Source organism: Etheostoma spectabile, chromosome 16 (genome assembly GCF_008692095.1).
Source record: "Etheostoma spectabile isolate EspeVRDwgs_2016 chromosome 16, UIUC_Espe_1.0, whole genome shotgun sequence".
NCBI lineage: Eukaryota > Metazoa > Chordata > Actinopteri > Perciformes > Percidae > Etheostoma > Etheostoma spectabile.
The window spans coordinates 2,476,086-2,497,660 of NC_045748.1; the positions used below are offsets into that span (position 1 = coordinate 2,476,086).

At 40.7% G+C, this 21,575-nt stretch overlaps 1 protein-coding gene across 2 annotated transcripts in view; it reads left to right on the forward strand.

Moving 5' to 3' along the window:
• lrrtm4l1 (leucine rich repeat transmembrane neuronal 4 like 1) overlaps positions 1-21,575 on the forward strand; it is a 58,260-nt gene that overhangs the window by 6,093 nt on the left and 30,592 nt on the right. The window contains exon 2 of one of the 2 annotated variants that reach the window (XR_004335674.1): positions 14,099-15,795. Coding sequence is in view for 1 of the 2 variants with exons in the window: in XM_032539841.1 (XP_032395732.1) it covers positions 14,099-15,729 (1,631 nt within the window). In the remaining variant the exon portion in view is untranslated. The remainder of the gene's footprint in view (positions 1-14,098; positions 15,796-21,575) is intronic. The other variant, XM_032539841.1, reaches the window with a different exon arrangement.

Genomic DNA, 21,575 nt, shown 5'->3' on the forward strand with positions numbered 1-21,575 from the left:
AACGGGACAACTAAAAGTCACACTTCTTAAATGCCACCATATCAAAAAGTTTCCATTGTGCTTTAATCATTTTTATGGGAAGGAGTCATTAAGTTGTGTATATCTTTTCAGCCAAGGAATTAAGCGTCTAAGAAAGATAAGCAGCACAGTAAAGAAGCGGATATCAAAGCAAACAGAAAATCTGTCCGCTGTTTTTTTTTTATAAATTATCTATTGCTGCAGTTTTGCTATCTCTTGTGGATCTTCATCAGGCACGAACCTCCTGTCAGATCAAAACACTGCAGAAACAGATAATTAATGCTTTAAAATGAATATATAGCAGTGTGCAGATTCCACTTTTGCCCTGACAGCTCTTAACTACCACTCGATTTTCTTCTTTGATTTTTTTTATTTTTTTTATTTTATTTTTCAGTTTGTCTACTCTGGAAAGGGAAAAAATAGGCTTGACAAACATACCTAAACATATGATTACTAGATATTCAGAGGGCTCAGGGTCACTGAAATATCGGGCAGCGCCATGGCTGAGAGAAAGCTGTAGGCGCCGGACCAAATCGGGTCGGCTAATACTTCTCAAAAAAAGTTCCTTTTCCAAGTGGATTTCCATCCGACTCGTCTAATGAAGGCAGCCTGTTGCCTGTTTCCACAGCAGGCAGCTTTCAAAACCTGCTGGTGTGAAAATGTTGACATCCAAAATAACCAATTAGCCTTTGTAAAGGTCTCCCTCCTTGCAGGTTATTCTTTACTCCCTTGACATGTATACTATGTGACTTTAACAAATTGGCAAAAGGTATTTCTGTGGTGATTTCTATGAGACAACTGTTTAAAAGTGAATTTTTACCATTTGTTGGACAGCTTCACATAAAAGCTCACGAAAGTTAGTGTTTGTCTAAATGTTGAAACAATTCGTTGGATAGTGCAATTAGAATCAACAGAGAAAGAAACGATTATTAATTATATTGATCCATTATATTTGAATACCGAACATGTTCTGGTTTTAGCTTCTCAGATGTGACAGATCTGATTTTCTGCCTTTCTTCTGTTTATAATGTTCATATTATGCTCAATTTCAGGTTTATAGTTTTATTTAGAGGTTGTACCAGAATAGGGTTCATTATCGTTTCATTTTCACCATATTTTTGTCGCGCTACACTTTGCTGTAGCTCCTCTTTTCACCCTGTGTGTTGAGCTCTCTGTTTTAGCTACATAGTGAGACATTTCACTTCTGTTCCATCTTTGTTGAGAGTTGCACTTGCACAGTACCTAGCTAAGGACTACTAGCCAGTCAGAAGGAGAGTATGGCGGCTGTGGCTCAGTGGTAGAGCGGTTGCCTGCCAATTGGAAGATTGGTGGTTCAATCCCCCTCCTCTGCAGTCATTGTCGAAGTGTCCTTGGGCAAGACACTGAACCCCGAGTTGCCCCCGGTGCTGCGCATCGGAGTGTGAATGTGTGTGAATGTATATCTGATGAGCAGGTGGCACCTTGTACGGCAGCCCCGGCCACAGTGTATGAATGTGTGTGAATGGTGAATGTTTTCTGTAGATGTTAAAGCGCTTTGAGTAGTTGTTAAGACTGGAAAAGCGCTATATAAATACAGCACATTTACATTTATGAGGGCGTGCCACACTAGCTGCTAGGTGAGCATTATAACGTGTTACAAAATAACACGCGTTTGTCACGGAAGTAGAGCTACAGTAGAGCTGTTTGGGAACAGGGTTTTCTGTTGGAGATTGTAAGTCCCTTTTGGGGGGGGGGGGACTTTGGGCTTTTTCACTTTGTAACCCAATAACATGCACAAAAAGATATGTAACACAATAAAGGAAAAGGGAAAAAAACCAAAAAGCATAAGAAGAGCGCTTTAAGTCACTGTTACATGAATATCTTTAATTCTTGAACTTATGTATTGTGTATTGTGGGTGGTGGGCGTTTTTTATGGCGGTGTGAGTGGAAGTGATATGATGTTTGCTTCACCTGTTTTTTTGGGGCTTAGACAGAGGGGGGTTGAGCCTGGAAGCACTTTTGGAACACTTTCCGTTGATCAATAACGCACCGGGTAACTTTACAGTTTGGGAACTGCAGTGCTAGTTTTACATTCTCGAGCGCGCAATTGCATCTCTGTGTTTAGTCCCTCGCGGCAGCAGTTTGTTGGACTGCTTAGAGCCACAACACTTCCTATGTCCACTCGCCAACCATATGCCATATGTACTCAAATTGAATAAGTAATATTATTAATAACTAATTCATTTACTTGTATAACTAATTTTTAAGTGCTGCTCTTCTCGGTTTAAAGATAAGAAAATAAAGTTCCTCAGAAATTTAGTATTTCAGAATTCCTACTGAAGTTAAATAGGAAGCAGGCTGGGCCAGGCAGTGTAATATTGGCAGAAATGATAAAATCAGAGAAAACGTTACACATTAAGACGGAGGTGCTCGGTTATACTGTGTGGTTACTAAAAGGATATCCACACCTACCGGCCAATCAGAATTGAGACTTTTCAGTGGCCATGGTATTAACGAGAATAATAGACGTGCTAATCAATAGACATGGCGGCCAGCTGCAGCTCCAGCTACATGGTCCGTGACGGGGAGGCTGCACTGCACTTACAGTGAGAAGTTGATGAATGTTTCAGGCAGTTTTTCTTGTGGATAAATAAGAACTATACATCTTGTATGTTGCTAATCCCATTAATCTGCTATGTTAATGCTCCAACTCGACCAATCAATACATTCTAATCATGGCATTAGGTCTTTAAGTGGTTAGAGTGGAACCCTTTCTGTTTTTCCTAGAAAAGAAGCTCACGGGCAAAGCTAAAGCGATCTGTCTCTCTTCATTGCCCTCTTTCACTGCTGACTTGAGTAGGTCATGGACTCAGTAGACCTTGGTTACTACATGCCTCACAAATCCAGACAGAATAACTGAGTTTACAAAACTGACTGTTCCATTTCCAGTTCATTTCCATTTTTAATGGTTGCTGCCCCATTTAAGCTGTATTTTGCCATGAGTGGTGTGATATTAACCAGTTGCGCTTGATTTTTCCATACATCTTGATCTCATTGTAATGCGTGGTGTGTATTTTGGACTCCTCTCGCATGTATGCGCAACTCCAGTAGTAGTAAAATAAGCTTTTATCATAAATCAGCCGTTTTTTACTGCTTCATGCTTTTGCTGTGGGTTGAAATTACAGCTGACTCCAATTTTCAAATTAATGGGTGTAAAATAATGGGTTTAAAGTGTGTAAAAGGTACTTCATTTCAATATTGTAATGCTAGTGTGTCCAATTAATCCACATTGCGTGATGGGCTCTGTGACTGGTTATACGTCACATACTTCTGTGCCCTGAAAGTATTTTTAATTTCATGTGCTTTAAATCTGAGCGAGCGCACTCCAAAATGTAATATATCACACATGCTGTAGTGCCCTAGAATTTTGCTTGCCTAAGCTCGACCACACATCGCACACTTTAAATCCCTTGGCTCCCGTGTCAGAGACGAAGACAGTCGGGGAGGGAAGGGAAGCCAGGAAGTCTATATCTGAAGTTTTAAGTTCTGCGTAACTACAGATTATATACCATACAGCCTCCTAGTTCTGTTGTGATCAGTGTTGGGGATCGGTAGGGGTTCAATTATTGGCAAATTGTCCAAGATGTTTTATCTTCATAAAGTTATGAATATGGTTATTAATAACTTTACAACATTGACTAAATCAAAATGGGGTACAACCCTGGAAACCAGGGACCAAGAATGAACTGTGAATTAGTTTCATTATGTGATGATTCCTTTTAAATACAGCTCTTAATTTATCTTGTAGTTCTGAAAGGAACAGACTAAGGGGGGAATTTGAGCACTGACCGTGTTCATCCAATTATTACAACATGTACACAAAATAATCACAACAACTTCTATTTAAAGTATAGTAGAATTTATTTAACTGTGTGTGTGTGTGTGTGTGTGTGTGTGTGTGTGTGTGTGTGTGTGTGTGTGTGAGTGAAAGAGGAGGGGGGTGAAGAGACCGTGGGGGTTGCTAGGCAATACAGTCAAGACAATCGAAGATGGTGGATAGTGGCGTTAGCTGCACAAACACTATTTGTCCTCAAGAGGGCGGTAGCAGTGCTGGGTGCAGCCATGTGGCTAAGGCTAGCCTGTTAGCTTTCAGGCTATAACGTCTCACAGACCGAACACACTAGCTAGCGGTTTTAGCTATTCGACACACGTGTGTGTGTGTAGGTGTGTGTTCGGTTAGGATGTAAGAGGAAGAAAGAAACCTTAGATAGAAAAGATGAGACACTTTTTGGATCTTGATTATCGATAATGACCAGTCCTCTTGTTCACCCGGGTCTGGACTGACGTGAAGTTAGGACAGGCTGATATTTTGTCTGAACCAGGGGACGTTCATTTGTACAAGCTAAACAGCTGCTCCTCTGCGGAGATAAACACGGCTCCGTCGGTCACACAGGACCCCAGGGTGGCGTTCCCATCATCCCGCAGCTGTATTCAGACGGACCCACGGAGCCTATTATCTCGCTGAACAGTAAACTCCTCCGCAGTGGGAAAAGCAATGTGGCATTTACAGGTTCACAAGCTACAATATTCCACCCAACATATCACCCATGCACCTTGATCAGTGTTAATGGGACACAGCGGTCTCCATCAGATTAATAATCAGATGCGCACTAATAGCAATTCAGAATCAGATCACATTAATATCATAACACAGTTGCAGTATTAGCAGTTACTCCGTTAATAAACACACCTAGTTCTCTGCCCAGAAAACCTCAGCCTTACTGTGTGTAGTCCCGTTAGTTTCTGTCCATAGATTGTCATCGGTAACAAAACGGTCAGCAGGAAGCAAATTCAGTTGATTTTTGAGAAGAAACGCGTTGTTTCCTGCGCCTGCAGGCATGAAAACACCGGTGCGTGTTTCCAGGGTGCTTCCAACACCAAAATCAAATCCATTTTGTTTCAAAAATGGAAGTTTTGCCACAAGCTTGGGCGCCGACCGGTTTCAACCGAAGTCAAGGAGGAGAGAAGAGGCTTCTGTAGCCCCGGCCACATACTGTTTTTGGGGTCCAATGGGAATCCAGGTCCTCCTGCCGCTTTGGCCATTTTGTGCAGTAACACCAATATGTGACTTGCTGGGTGCTGCTGCAAAATGGACTTTTTCTCCTCTTGTCTGAGGAGACGTGTTCGACTGCGACCTGTGGCCCTTTGCTGCATGTCTCTCTCCCCTTTCATGTCTTCAGCCGTCCTATGAAAATAAAGGCCTAAAATGCCCCCAAAAAAATCTTAAAAAACGTCCAGGATAACACATAATGTCTAAAATAAAAGAACAAAAAGATGTAGCCTGTCTACAAGAAATTAATAAATCCATAGCCATAATGTTGATTATACATTTCTGCCGGTCTATAACCTTGAAAAGCTGCCACAAAGAAACCATTCCTTTTAATGGTTCTAATGTGTGCTACAGTAGACCATTTAATAAGACATATTTTGTTTTCTTGCTCACTTTTCATTTCTTTGAAGTGCCCCAGCGTGCGGCCTTAGCCCTGCTGGCCAACCCACTTGGGCACTCTGGGTAATAGCCTTTGCTCAGAGCACCGTGCATTCAAATGAAATATCAGCTTGTCGAACCGCCAAGGAAGACGACAGCTGACTCTGGTCAGCCTGCCAACATTCAACAACATAAAAATAAATAAATGTTGATTGAACATTCACTCTCTCGCTCTGTCTGATCTTGACCGTAGGTGAGGCAATTGGGGACAAGATATATTTTAAGAAATTATATAATGATTTAACTTTGGCTGTTTTGTGCATTTGCAAGCCCATTTTAGTTGACATTTAATGTGAGTCCAACTTCAGCAAACTACTCCCAGTTGTTGAGTAGTTAAGCCCGGAGGGAAACCGGAGCACAGAGCATGCTCTGTAAGGGATATTCATTGGCTGCAATTGCATCTTTATCAGACACAAATTGCGTTGAAGCATTATTCGCTGCACACAATTAAAGAAAAGGCAATGTGCTCCAGTTTGCTTTGAGGCACAACTACCCATCATGTCCTTCTCTAAGAGCACCGCTCCACTGGCTGTAGGGCATACACTGGCTTTTAATAACAAGATTGTCGCTTATATCTGCTTAAAAATAAGCTTTTGCTGTTGCATTGTGGGTAATGTAGGCACCAGGTTTAATAATGGCAGAGGAATGCATTGGGGAAAAAAGACAATGACTGAAGCTTTGTTGAATTCACTCAGTTATTTTTAAATAGTTAATCAAGTCTGACATGTTATTGAAGCACGATGCTAAATTGGTGCAGTACTCTTAGGATTTAATCTAGATTTTTAGATTCCAGTTTTACCAAATTCCACACTCGTATTTGGCCGAGGATTAAACAGGGATGGAGTTTGTGGACGATGGCAGCTGGTTGAGTTGTTTAGGTGGATTCTCTGGCTCATTCCACGGAAGTTCTGACAAAAGGTATTATAAGACTCTATCACACCAACCACATCCGCTGCCATTCATACTTATAAGCAAGTGGGAAAAACACATTCAAGACTTGAAAGTTACAGTTTTAGAAACAGATTTATCTTTGCGATAAGTACACTGATGTGTTTTTCCGTATTGGTGCACTGCAAGTTGTTCAGATCTCCAAGCTGTGACTTCTACGAGATATGATATCTCTGAATGAAACCCTCTGGCTCTGCTTGGTCATGCTCTACTAAGAGGATGGAGCCAGGTAAACAGATGTGTTTAGCATGAGATCAAATCTCCTTTGGGGGGAGGGGGGCAACAGATAGCAATGCCTGCCTACACCATGGTTGTAGCATTTTATTTCTATTTAAGGTTCTAACTCTGCGCTTTTCTTCCCCCAGTGACACAGATGTAAGGATGTAGCTCTCTATGCTAGTCAGCCTTAATGGCCGTTCCAGGCGATAACTTTCTCTGTTTACTGTCAGTCAGAATCAAAGTGTTTGAAATTATTCACGTTGGAGGCTCACGCAGCTTTCCATGATATTCTTTGTCTTCCTTACAGCATCTGAAGCATTTAAAAAATAAAAAAAAGAGGAAAACATGAGTAATGCTTGTGGCTAATGCCACATTTAATGACTGGATAATCAATCTGAGCTAAAGTGAAAGTCTCTCTTCATTCTACTCTGCATAGCCTCCCATGGGAGCCTGGTGCATACATGTGCGGCGGGTTTTTATCCATGGGAATCCATGCTGAACCAATGTATGCTAATTAAAGATGGTGTCTTGCGGAGGCATCAATGAGCCAGTGGCTGAACGCTGCGGCTTTCTATCACAGCGGACAGCCGGGAGTTTTTTACCATCGAAAATATGTTTGAGTCCCCTTCTCCTCCCAATGTATTTTTATTGAGATGACATAGTGTGGTTTCCCTAAAGGCTTCACAACAGACACTTTTCAATGGGATTATTGTTTAGGGAAGACTAATGGCTGTGTATAGTGCCGTGGATGCTTGGTCAGTTACCTAATGATGGTGATGGAAGTGGAAGTGCATCTATTACTTGGAGGAATCAAGGGGTTTATTTATAGCACACATTTTCACATATAGCGTGCATCTTTACTCAAATCTCATATACTCAGACCTTCTGTTGTCTAACTCCCTTAGTTTATGCTTGCACGCTGGGAGAGATTCATGAAAATCTGGCAATATTTTGCATTCTCTCTTCTTTATTTCTATTTATTTCTTTTTTGTTTTTTTATAAAAGAATCAATCGCAGAGTTTAGCGCACACACTGTTTGTTTGTCTGCCTGGTTGTTGGTAAGCAGGCAATCACAACCATTAACTACTACACTTAATTAAAAGAATAACATCTTTTGTCTATCACTGTTCATGTTGAAGCTTATTCTGTCACACAATCATTTTCTTGACATTTTATATAATGTGCATTCTGTCATTGGCAAAGGTATGCACTCTTTCAGTGATTTTTAGTAGTTATTTGGCAAATGGAATTAGGGCGGATCCATTAAAAGGGATATATTGTGGAAAACTCACTTGTTCAGTGCTTGTGCAAATACTTTGGGTATCTAGAGTGCCTACCAATAAACAATCCGTTATATAAGACAAGCCAGTCACTGTTTTGTGGGATGCCTAGATCAGAAAACATGGGAACATATTAAAAGCCTTTCAGATTTGGCACCAGTTCCTACGTCGCATGCAGGCTCATTAGAATATACTGCCCCCCATCGGAGTATTAGATTAGACATCTTTATTTTGCACTCACATTCTGCCATGGGCTAGAATACATGAGATAAAAAAAAATAATTAAAGTGGGCCAAAGGGTTGGGATAACAATTAATGCATCTCTTAAATAGGCATTGTAGAAACCAGCAGCAGTCACTAATACCTAATACAAGACATTAGTTTAGTATGATGGCAGAGGATGGAATAAAAGATCTCTTAATGATGTTTCTCATTGCTGTGGGTACCCTGTAGCGTCTTACTGGAGGTAGTTTTTCAAATGTATTAAAAGGATGTGAAGGGTCCTGAACCGGTAATGTTGCTTTCCTCCTGGTTTGTGTTGTTAAAAGCTCCACCAGCTATTTCTCTGGGTTCAGTTTAACTATTGTTGTGAGCCTGCTTTTCCTCCCGGCCCCTAAATGTCAGTACCAACATGTAATGTTGTAGGAAATTATACTTTGCACTAAAGTGGTGTAAATCCTCCTCAGAACGTCCATAATCAGGTCAAAGTTGTTTCATTTCCTTAGAAGAAACAATCTTTGAGTAAAAAAAATTAAAATTTTTCTAAAAGGTAAAAGTCAATGCTTGTTGTTGCATGTTTGGTAATTTTATGGCTCAAAACAACCCGGCCTCTTCCGAGGTAAAGCAAAGTGACGGTAGCTTGTGATAAATGTAGATAATGTAAAACAGTACCTGTTTGCTACCCATTTTAGCATGAAATTTTCATTGTTGTGTGACATCCCCCAAGTTGTTGTATAATGATGCACAATAATGTTCTCTGCATACCTAATGCCAGACAATGGAGGTCTTTCTTCAGTTTGCAGCTTACAACAGCAGGTAGGCACACAGAAATGTTCTGTCACTTCTGTCCTGGAGCCTCGCTATGTAGCCTTTCTGAGGACTTGTCATTGTGAATATATCGTGACTACAACACACGTTATGTAATGCAATAGTCTTCCTTGGTCTGTTTATCTTTAATAATGTCTGTTTGTCCGCACAGTGGAAAGCAATATGACACTCTAAAACTTGAGAATAAGGAGGTGCACATTCTGCCAGATGCATTTCTGTTATTGTATTCACGTCATTCATTCGCCATCATTTCATAAACCTTGTCCAAAGTCAATCAGAAACTTCTTATGCACATACCCAACAAATCACAACAGTTGGGGTCTGTGCATGGGCTCTTGTACAAATTGTGGTGAGCGTCAATGTGAGAGTTGGACCTTGAGAGGGAGCACTTTCTTTGGAAAGGGAGGACATTTTGCTCAACCCCTACCTCTACGAAGGACTGTTTGTTTGGGTGTTTTGACTAGGTTTAATGGCTTTAAACCAATCACAATCTCCTCTGCAAAATAGCTTTGGGAAAGAACTTGATTTGGCGGAACATGTGCATGTACGGAGGCAGGCCCTGGAATTACACACAATTTTACACAAAGAAAAAATATATATAAATATTATTTGATTGTCGGTTCTAGCTCAGAGGATTAAAATGAGGGACATCCGGTACCGGAACAATCCTGTAAATGAAACGTTGTTGATATATATATATATACATATAAAGACTATGATAACGGTTTTGGGGTCATGTATGTAGTACAGATAGCTACGGTTAGGAGCCATATGGAATTCTTTGTGTCAGTGAGGGTCTTCACAAGTATTGTAATACAAATGTGTGTGTTGAACATGTAGCCAAGTTTTTCCAAGTACAGTTTCCGTGGGCTGCTAACATCTGGTCAACTGTTTCGAAGTTATAATTTAATATGCATGAATTAATGCTCATGTTTAATCATAAGGACTAGGATTTCTTTGCTCTGTTAATATGTGTTTCTCATATTGGCAACCCATGTGTACAAGAAGAGATAGGTGAAGGTATTCTTTGGCAATGTATAACATATGTAGAGAATTGTAGCTTAAAGCTTGTGCAATAACAGCACTTTAACAAAAAAAACACACCAAATCAGTACTGTTGGGACAAAAACATTAACTAAACAGAAGACTCAAAGATCTAAACAAAAGTCAACCTACCTACCTCAACCAATCTATTAATGTTGTAATAATTATAAAACATTCTGAAAAGTATTAGCTTTCAATGTAATTGCCTCCAGCAAAGCTCATACTGTTTTTATTCTTCAATGCATTTTCAACCCTTAATAATTCCCACTTAAGGAGATCATTTCTATCTCTCGCTGAGTGGAACAATCACACACTCACCCAATTATAATCGTATTAATTCCACCAATGATAGCTTTCCCCCCACTCAAATTACAAACTCCATACCTGTGGCAGCATGTGTTATTAAAAACCACTAGACTGTGTAACTTCCTTTAATACAAATACCTGATTAGATACCTGTTGATACTACTGCTTTATAGATCTGCACAATGCTGCTTGTCGTCTCCTACTCAGAACCATTTAATCCTGTCCACACAAAATTGAAACCCATTCTCCCTTTATGTCTTTGTAGCAAGTTCATGAATGTTAAGTGTCAAATCTGTAGCTGTTAACAGCAAAGCAGCTGCCGCAAAACCGGACAGAGGGCAGATTGGTGCCTGAGGGGAAGTAAAAGTACATTTGAAAGCAGCGTCGTCCTGAGATGTGACATATGATATCCTTAGTCAGAGCATTACTCAGACCAAGACAAGATGAGAGCCCTAGATCAAGGATGTGTCCTTTGACATATAGCAAGACAGTGCCACATCTTTTAACTTGTTGGCTCTGTACTGCTGGGTGTAGAATTTGAAATTAAACAAGACTTCAAGGTTAAAGGGCTAACCGTCAGCTTAGATTTGAAGTTGACAATCAGTCAGGTGACGGACTTGGACAGTCAGAATGTTTTAGGGTTTCTGAGAATACCATTTTTTTGTGCTTTGAAGCTTCGGGACCAACAAACGCGATCGCCTGTTGTGTCATTTCACCTCGAAATGAAGCACTTTGAATGTCACGCTTGAAGACTGGAGAGTTCACCATTTGTGTTTTTATTAACAAAAATGACACTAAAATATACTCTAGCCAAAATACAACAACAACATATTAAACTGAGGCAAAATGAGAGCCAACAAACAAACCCGCAAACTCACAGCGAGCAGCCAACCCCTCCTGATGCCTCAGTGCCAAACCTGCAACCACTCTCCCTGATTAAGCCCCCCCCCCATCACAGGCAGAACCATAGCAAAACGCTGCGAACCCATGAAGCCTGCCGAACAGGCCTATGTCAAATAATGAACTAACAAGTGAAATTAAGCATTGAGCAGACACCAAACAGTCAGGGCCTAGTGAAAAGGGAGAAAGGCAGCCTTTTCACATTCACAACAACCGTTTTTAGTCAGATCGTTTATAGATCTCAACATTTCTGAACACGCTTGAAGAAAACTTCATTTCACGGAGGAAAAGACAGAGTGACTGTTTTTTGTTGTTGCAGGACTCCGTCAGCTGTTACACAAACTGCTTGTGCTTTAGAGAAAGTAAATAGAGAAAGTGATCTTTCCCATTTACTGCAGGGAACTCTCACACCGCCTCAACACCGACCGACAAGTCTGATCGCCGGTTACATGACTGGCCACCACAGCTTTATTACAGTATTTAAAGGAAAAACAAAAACCGCATAATCAAATCACAACATTTAATATTAAACACCTGCGCAACTATGTCCAAATATTCAAATTCAGCCCTAGAACATTCTACTCTTTGGCTATAAAAAAAACCTTGATGACCATGCCTGGATGTTGAGGATCATTGTCTGCATTGTCTTATAATTTTAGGTAGGGCTGGGCAATATATCGATTTTGTATCGACATCGATATACGAGGCTAGATGTCTTCTTAAATCTTTAATATCATATTGTCATATGACACACGTGTTGTCTTTTCCTGATTTTAAAGGCTGTGTTACAGTAAAGTGATGTCATTAAAACAATGGTTAACTGCTCCTCAGATCTGCAGGGTAAATCCAGACATCACCAGATGATCTCATCACGATACTTGTGCCACAAGACCATATCATTGCAATTTTAAACATATTTCAATATTATGCAATATATTGCAATTTACAACCTTTTTTTCCAACTTCAAATGTTTTCCCAATTTCAAATGAACTCCCCAAAAGGAAATATTGTCAACATCTGTTATCTAAAAAGATACATTTCTCTGTTTGGTCATAGCACTTCAATTTTATTGCTGCAAAATGGGATTGTTAAGCAGACAAGCTGACCAACACATATATAATAAAAGATCGATACTTAGCGCCTGTGGATCGATACAGTTTTGCCACTGAAAATATTGTAATACTATGCTGTATTGATTTTTTTTCTCCCACCCCTGCTATCTGACCAACCCGAGTTTTCTGTTGCACGACTAAAAAAACTTTTGAATGTACACGTGTTCCACCAAAACAAGTTCCTCCCGAGGCTATTTTGCAGCGGCACCGTGTGGAACTTAGCGCCGCCCATGACGATTGTGATTGGTTTAATACAATGCCATGAAACCAGAGCACGTTTTTCTCCCATCCTGGAATGCTATGTGGACTAGCCAGACCTTCCTCCGCAGCATAGCAAAGCGAGACTATATGGATATAAACACCCTGAAGCATACCCTGTAATTTGTCAGTTGATGCATTTACATGGATTGTAAAGATTAAGTTTGCCATTGATCCAGATGACAAGACAAGATTTATATTCATGGACTCTCTCAATACGGTTAGAGTGACAGATAAAAATCAAGAGTTTAGACAGAGCAAATCTGGAGTTGGAGGGTCATGGAACCCTTCAAAACTTCATATTTCAGAAAATTTGGTGGATTAATCTGAACTATTTATGTCAAGGTCCTGGCATCTTAACCCCTAATGGATTCTGAGTCTCTGGCACTACTATTGCCTCAGTCTCTTATATTAAAAACAGAAATTCCTGTGGTGGAGCATTGGGGAAAACCTCTTAAAGTGGGGAAAGGTGGTAGCGTGTTGATAACTCTGGAAGGAAAGTAAGAAAAGTCAGAGCTTGTCTCACTGTTAAGTAGAAAAGTGCCCAAATGTTTCTTTGACAAGTAAAAAAAGACCGCAGCCAATTTACCTATTCAAAATCAATAGGGGGTCCATCTTACAAATGGTGACACATTTTCAAAGGTGAATGTGGAGGGTTTGTGCTCTTCCTGAGAAATAGTACTTTCATATGATCCTCTGAGAGTCTGTGACTCCTTAGAGTTCTTGGTTGTTTTAGCCTGTTGTTTTTAGCCTCTTGGTTTATTAACTCTAAACAGATGTGTAGAAATTTTGTCCAGATGTACATCATCCTCGAGAAGCATGTGTTCAGAATATTAATGTTTGAGGTAGCAACATCTCAATAGTTGACTTGTCATCATAGGAAGATTAAAAAGTGTGGCATGAAAGTGTACTGTAGATTGGGATTCTTGTTCTAGCTCCTTTAACAATAAGTACCAGTAGGTTTCCCCCCTCCCCGACTTTCCTCTGTGTTTTATGGTCCTGCGACGCATTCTTATGTCTGTGTATTGTTTAATTTATAATAATAAAATATTTATAAACAATAAGTACCAGTATTGAAGGACCCAGAAAACGAGTCATACACTGCAGCCGTTATTCCATTTTCATTACTACACAAGTCATTTTCCAAAAGTCAGTGTTTTCTTACATGATGTTCTTCTGAAGATCCTTCTTTTATTTAAATCACCTGAGTGTTTTAATTTAATTTTTTCTTTTTTTTATATGCTTCTGGTACTATTTAACAAAGTACTATGTATGATTTCTCATATGGTGAGTCTGTTTGAAAAGTTATGAATCCCTTATGGTCACAGAGGTTACTGAATTTTTGACTTCTCCATGGCATATTTGCATATAACATCAATGTGACTTCACCGAAATCCTTAAAATTCCTTTCTTCTCTCTGTCTTTTATTCTCTTATAGGTCCAATGCTGTGTGATGGACGACTGACACACCTCCTCTTTCCTCTCCTGCTCCTCTTGCGGGCTCCCCTGCTGTTCAGCTTTAATGAGCGCACCTGTCCCAATAGCTGCCGATGTGAGGGGAAGACGGTCCATTGTGATTCAGCTGGCTTCTTAGATGTCCCAGAAAACATCTCCGTAGGCTGCCAAGGCCTCTCCCTGCGCTACAATGAACTACACACCCTGCTGCCATATCAATTTGCTCACCTCAGCCAGCTTCTTTGGATATACTTGGACCATAATCAGATTTCAGCTGTCGACAGTCGAGCATTCCAGGGGGTCCGCAGGCTTAAAGAGCTGATACTAAGCTCCAACAGGATTACATCCCTGCACAATTCAACATTCCATGGAATTCCCAATCTTCGCAGTCTGGACTTGTCCTACAACAAATTGGAAATCCTGCAGCCTGGTCAATTTCATGGCCTACGGAAATTGCAAAACCTACACCTACGCTCAAATGGTCTCTCCAACATCCCAATTCGAGCATTCCTGGAGTGCCGAAGTTTGGAGTTTTTGGATTTGGGCTATAATCGAATCAAGGCTCTTACCCGTACCACCTTTTTGGGGCTACAGAAGCTGATGGAGTTGCATCTGGAGCACAACCAGTTTTCACGGATCAACTTTTTTCTGTTTCCACGCTTAGCCAACCTGAGATCACTCTATCTGCAGTGGAACCGCATTAAGGTGGTCAACCAGGGTCTGCCGTGGACTTGGTATACACTGCAGAAACTGGATCTGTCTGGAAATGAAATCCAGACCCTGGACCCGGCTGTGTTCCACTGCTTGCCCAACCTTCAAGTCCTCAACCTGGAATCCAACAAACTGTCCAACGTGTCTCAAGAGGCGGTGTCAGCATGGATCTCATTGACCTCCATCAGCCTTGCTGGGAACATGTGGGATTGTGGAACTGGCATATGCCCACTTGTGGCGTGGTTGAGGAATTTTCGGGGAAGTAAAGACACCACTATGATATGCAGCAGTCCAAAGTATCTCCAGGGCGAAAAAATTATGGAAGCCACGAGGAACCATGGTATTTGTGAGGAAACAGATTACGTTCTGACTGAAACACCCTCACCAATGTCAGAGCTCATTTCCGAAGCTACCGGGGAACCAACCTTTGCTCCTACTAGTGGCTCTCCACCTATGCCACCAGCCAGCACCTTTGGTCCCGTCCCACCATTCAGACCTCGACCGATTCCTCATCCTACCTTTCCAGGGCAGATGAGCAAAAACCCAAGAGACTCAGTTGCTAGCACTCGACCCACCTTCATACCACCCCCAGAGTTGGAACACATGACTCTGCACAAAGTGGTGGTAGGCAGCGTGGCACTCTTCTTCACCATGTCCCTAATCTTGACAATTATCTATGTGTTGTGGCGGCGCTATCCAGGTGCAACCAGGTTGCTGCAGCAGCGATCCATGGTGGGGCGGAGGCGTCGCAAAAAGAGTCCGGAGCCAGAGCAGAACCTGAGCTCCCAGCTCCAAGAGTATTATATGAGCTACAACCCTGCTGCCACGCCAGAGGCATTGGAGGTGCTAGGAAATGGCACTGGTTCCTGCACATGCACAATATCTGGCTCCAGGGAGTGTGAGGTATGATTCATCGCATCAGCCTAAAAATAGAAACTCAAAATCAAAATACAAAGGCTCAACAGAGAGGTAAATCCTTTATCAAGTATGCCCTGTAAAAAGACACACAGTTAAGCATCCTTTACTCTTTGTTCACAACACGCTTGACTTCAAATGTAAGCTGTCTCCAATTATTTAGGTTGTACTTTTAAAACCTCAAATTGGAAAATAGAAAATAACTAATCTGATCCAAATGAAAAAACAGTATTCTCTTTCAGTGGACTAAAGTATAGTAATAACGCAGTATTTCTTTGTTTTCTAAGGCTAATTGTGTGTGGCTTTATTCATCTTTCTAATGTTTATTTTAAAGCTACACTTTTGCATATATTCTTCATGGTATGCTGACATAAAGGGACCATGAATAATTGGACACTGTCTACTATTTTGTTGACACCACACCATATCCACATGGCATGTCTGAATCATGTTCTAATTTGTTTGGCGTGTGTGTTTACACTGCATGTGTGTGTGTGATTTCTAATTTGTTGGTTTGCTATGACATGGCAAAGTGAGGGGAGTCATTTGAGAGGCCTTTATTGCAACTGAAAAGTGAAAATTGTTCATTACAAGGTTTATAGGTGCTAAGTTATGTATGGTCTCATGTATGAATGTTCACTTTAACTGCCCTTTATGTTAACCGGAGTGTCTCTGGAACAGCGCACACCTCCACAACTCTGTGGGGAGATTCATGGTAATCTGCACAGAGGCAAGTAATTGCTTATTGGTAATCCCAAATCTTATGATATGCCTTAAATGTGGATCTCTCTGCTCTGATAAGGAGTATATTTCTAAACCAGACTAATTACAATCACTCACCTGAAAACTGTAAAAGAATTGCAGGGGTTGTCTTTGTTGGAGCTCAGGAAACATGCTTTGTGTGCACACCTATGACAGATTCATTAACAGTCCTCGAGAGTTTTTTTTAAAGATGATTTTTTTGGCCTTTATTTGATAGGATAGCGGAAGATAGGAAAGGGGGAGAGAGAGAGAGGGAGGGCGACATGCAGCGGACTCAAACCCAGGCCACTGCGGTTAGGACCGAGCCTTAGTATAGGGCGCATGCTCAGTCAGGTGAGCAACCAGGGCACCCCGGTCATACATAGTTTAGTACATTCTGTTTACCTGTTGGTTGAAGAAAGTGAAGTGGGTTAACCACGGGGCTAGCATCAACTTCAACAAAAGCACAGGCTAAAAAACAACAACATAATTCGGCATACTCGATTACGTAAAGTACAGTTGTTTTAAAGTTCATGTGTTTTCTGTGGGATCCGTCAGTGTTACTGCAAATGAATACAAAGCAAGTCAACCAAATCAGCCCACTCTGTATAAGTTACAGATCATTGGATTATAACAATAGAGCAGTTCCAGCTCTTATCTTCTTACATTGACTGTAAAATTGTTCTCAAGCTTCTACGTGCAGTTACAGCAATTTATTTATTAGATATTTCCACACCCACTGTGTTCAGAAGGAAAGCTTGACAGTTACAACAATGGAAGTTTATTTACATGATAAGCAATTTTAGAAAGGCAATGGCAAGGCACAAAACAGTATTGTGAGATCAAATTGATTTCTGGGTGTCATGATCCCCAACTGAAAGATGTTTTATTCTACCCGACTGAGATGTTTGTGCTGGCAGTCTGTATGCATATGTTTTTTAAGGCAGCAGCTAATAAAGCAATCAGAGACGGGCAGTGCATCTCAATTTCCTTAAATTGCATCCCTGGCTCCTCCACTTGCCTCCCTTCCTCGCGTCTTAATCCCTCCCACCGAGGAAGCACTGGAGGAGAGAGGAAACGAGCATATGTGTTTTAGAGGGATGACACGTCCTTTCCTCTGAAGCGTCACATGAATTCATCATCTATATGGGTGGAGTTAGCAACGGGTTTCAGCTGCAAGGCTTCCTGGAAGGCTGCTCTCGTGTATCCTCGCCTATAGCCCCTCGATTATCCCTCCCTGATGCTCGGTCCTCGGGGTAGAAATAAGGGATTTAAGACGGCCCTTCACTGGGAAGGGAGAGAACACCTTCCGGTTCAGCCGAGGACAGAGGAGCTATCAAATAAGGGACATGAGATGCAGCCTGGGACTGTCTTTAAGTTGCTCACTTTAAGTGTAGGAGCACTTCAGAGGCACAGTCCAGTGTGCAAAACCAATGTTAAATCTAAATTCAATTAGGATGCTTTCCATGCAGAAAGCTTTGACTCCTTTCATAAATTTAGAAATTCCACTTATTCAATTTCAACCGTGACTAATGTCTCCATGGCGAGTCAGAGAGGGTTTGATTTCTTCCTCAAAATGTTTGTAGAGGAAAATTTGATTTTGTACCACAAGATTAGCCCCAGCTTGAGTTAGCCAACTCCACTGTCATCCAGAAACTATTAAAACACCCAATACTGAGCTTCTCTCCAGAAATCCAAAATGCAGTGGCAGAGTTTTCTCAGGTTAAACAAATCAGACAGTGTGCATTAAAAAGAAGAATGAAGAATCAGATTTCTAATCCCGCTTTAACACCAAACATTGAAGTTTGTGCGGAGTAAGGCCTTTATATTCAGTGTTTGATTTGGTGCCAGGTTTTGCAAAGTTCAGTTATGTTCATTTTTGACAGTCAGGCATTAACAGGAGAAGTTCTTACGGGAGAAGAATGTTTGAGAATTTAATTTTGTTTTCTAAATTAGCTGAGACTGTTAAAAAAATCTCAACCATGACACAAAATTGACATTCCCAATTGATCTGTAGTTCCATATACAGGTATGCTCCAAACCTGTCATTTATGGATAATCCATTGGAAGCTGCTGCCATGCTCTATGCTAAATATAATATAGTATGTCATAAACAAATTCACATTATGGCATACCCATTTATTTTGGGACCAGAAAAGGTTTGAGAGACTCAGGCTTAGGCGGTGGTATGTACAGCCCTACGCCTGCAGTTAGTCATACATCTGGCACCAATATGCAGCTTGACTGCACTTTGCCACCAAACAAAAGCGGTGTTCTGATTCTCTCTTCAAGCGCTCAAAGTATTTCTGTAGCAATCAGCGTCTCTCTCTCTACGTAACAATAATCCAAATCTCATCATCTCAAAAACAATCTCTCCTTTTCAACATCACTGACGGGTTTCTACGGTAGTTTTGTTGCAGGCGGGGGTTCTACACTGTTGCTTATTTCAGGCGTTTAATAATTGAGAAGCTGTCGACGCTTGGTTTAGTTTGATGAAAGTGTCATATTGTTGGCCGGCAAAGCTAGTTGTGCCTTTCATTATGGGTCTGTGCAGCGGCAGCAGTCTCTGTGGATGGCAATGTGGGAGAACAAAAGGGAACACAACACATTTACCCTGCTGTTTTTAGGATTCAGTGAGGTATCATCAAGACCAGCATAAAATGGTGTCAGAGCCCAGCAGGAACAGTACGCTGTCTCTTTTACTTTGCGGCAGGATACAAACTCCTAACCTAAAACCCCACGCAAACCCAGGCAGGTGTTATTATTTACTCTGGCTGATTGGACTTCTGTTCAAGATGAAGTTGGATGCAGCTATGTTGGGAGTTTGTTGAGATTTCCAAAATCAATTCACTAATGCCACATTCACATCATGTTGTACAGAATGTAAATGTGTGCAGTTGAATGGAAAATACAGTTCTTGTTGCCTCGAGTAGGAGTTATTGGGAATATCTGACAGCTGTGATATGTTGTATTGGAGAAAAGAACTACAGAACCGTGAACAAACTGGTACCAAAATGACTCCAACACTAACATGTATACAGTCAGCTAATTTAAAGGTAAACTCTACTGTTTATATTTGGTAGGGCTGAATACTTTTCAAATTGCCAGAACTGCAATTTAAATTGTAATTTCCATAACTAATAATGCCTTAACAAGTCTGGGTGAGAGAAAGGCGATTCAAATAAGACCTCAAAATATTGTCATCTACAATTCCAAATGAAGTCATAGATTCCAAAATTAGCATAGTTTATCTTCAAAGAAAGCCAGTGTTTGGGCACATTTTGGATTTAAGAACTTGAGGAGTAGCTTTGCTAGATGAAAGTAAATCACCACCCAGAGACTAATGTTAAAGAGTGGATCATTAAACTCCAGCTCAAAGAAACGAGGCAGCCGATCATCACACATCGCACCACAAAATTCAGTCAACCATGATTAGGCAAAGAAAATAATTAATTTTGACAGACCTGCGTCCATACAAAATCTTAGATAATGATGGATATCACTGAAACTAGCCTTGCAGAACAAAGGGTATTCTGCACTCAGGTTCAGTCCAGGGAGTGGCCTGGGGGACAGGTTCCACCCCATTATCTTGAACTGTGATTGGATCTGCCCAGTCAGAGGCAGGACCTTAGGCTTATTTAGTCAAATTCTTTCATGGATTAAAAGCATGGAAGCTTTTTATTACATTTGCATGGTGCCACTATTGCGTTATGTGTGGTAGGTCTAATTATTTTCAGTAACTTTAATCACGGGTATGTAAGAAACTCTAGAATACTGTAATGTTAGTAAGAGCCCTGCACGGCCTTTGGTATCATGTGAAACTAGACTATCTAAGGCATCCATTGGTAGCTTGTTGGAAAGGGGTAAAAGCTCTATCATTCTACAAAATTAGGCAACATTTTGCAAGGGAAAATTTTCAAAGGGTCCCTTGACCTCTTGCCTCGCCCATCTCCTTTACAGAAATGCCCACTTAGTGCTAATCTCACCATGTTTTTGGCAATAAATGCCTGCAGTACAAATGTGCTAATTTCACCGATTTTTAAAATGGTGTATTTGAATATTTCTGCATACTGGAGTCCCTAAACACACTTTTTGCCTAAATTGGGTAAGACTGGAAGGCTGAGACTGGGATTCAATGAGCCCAGTTGTATTCATATGTGGTGATGTAAGTCCCCATAGTAGTTATTTTGTTATAGTGCAGGCAAAGCAAATAAAAACACATGTGGGGGATTGTTGTTTAGGAGCTGACACTTTTCTATAGTCCACTGCTCAATTTTCTATAAAATAACTGGTTACAAGCAAACACTTTTCATGAACGGTACGTTCTTCTTTCATGATCTGACAAAACACAGTAGGATTTGCTTTTGAACCGATAAACTAGGTTAGTACATAAAAAAAGAATTGTGTTGCTTTCAGACAAAAAATCTCCTTAGAAAGGCATGGCTGCATCAGGAGAAAAAAAAACATTACCTGGCACAGTGTTCTGGAGTGATGCCTGACTGTATTCTAACCACAATTACACTAAACAACACTATTTGGTGTTATTGATTTTATTAAAAACATGTCCGTTATGTGCAAAGCCTAAATGGGACATTTTTCTCTTACAAAGCTGAAGCTTATTGCACGAGGTCTTGATTTAAGACTGCATTCTAACTTGAATGGTTTATGTTTTCCAGTATAAGTTTTATAGGCACTAAATTTATGAGTATGAACCTTAACGTATTGTGTTTTTTTTTTTAAATATAATTCCATTCACTTAATCATATCATTTGAGAAGTTGAAAGAAAGCAATTTGCTAATAAGTAGTCAATGTATATTACAGCTGCGAGACCAGAGATCTGCTTCCGACATCAGCCTTTTTCCTCAGCCAATGTTAGTGAAGCAGGTGGCCTGGATCTTAGAGGGCTATGCATATACTCATAGAATGTGGAGTTACAATACGTAACTATTGTTCTACTGTTCGATCTCTAAGAGCTGTTGCTGTTGGGTTAAGGGCAAAGCTGATGTAGTCATTGCCACCTGTGACATCAAAATCCACCTGCAGTTAACAGACTAGCTCCTCTTTCTTCTCACACTGGACAAGTTTTTTTATG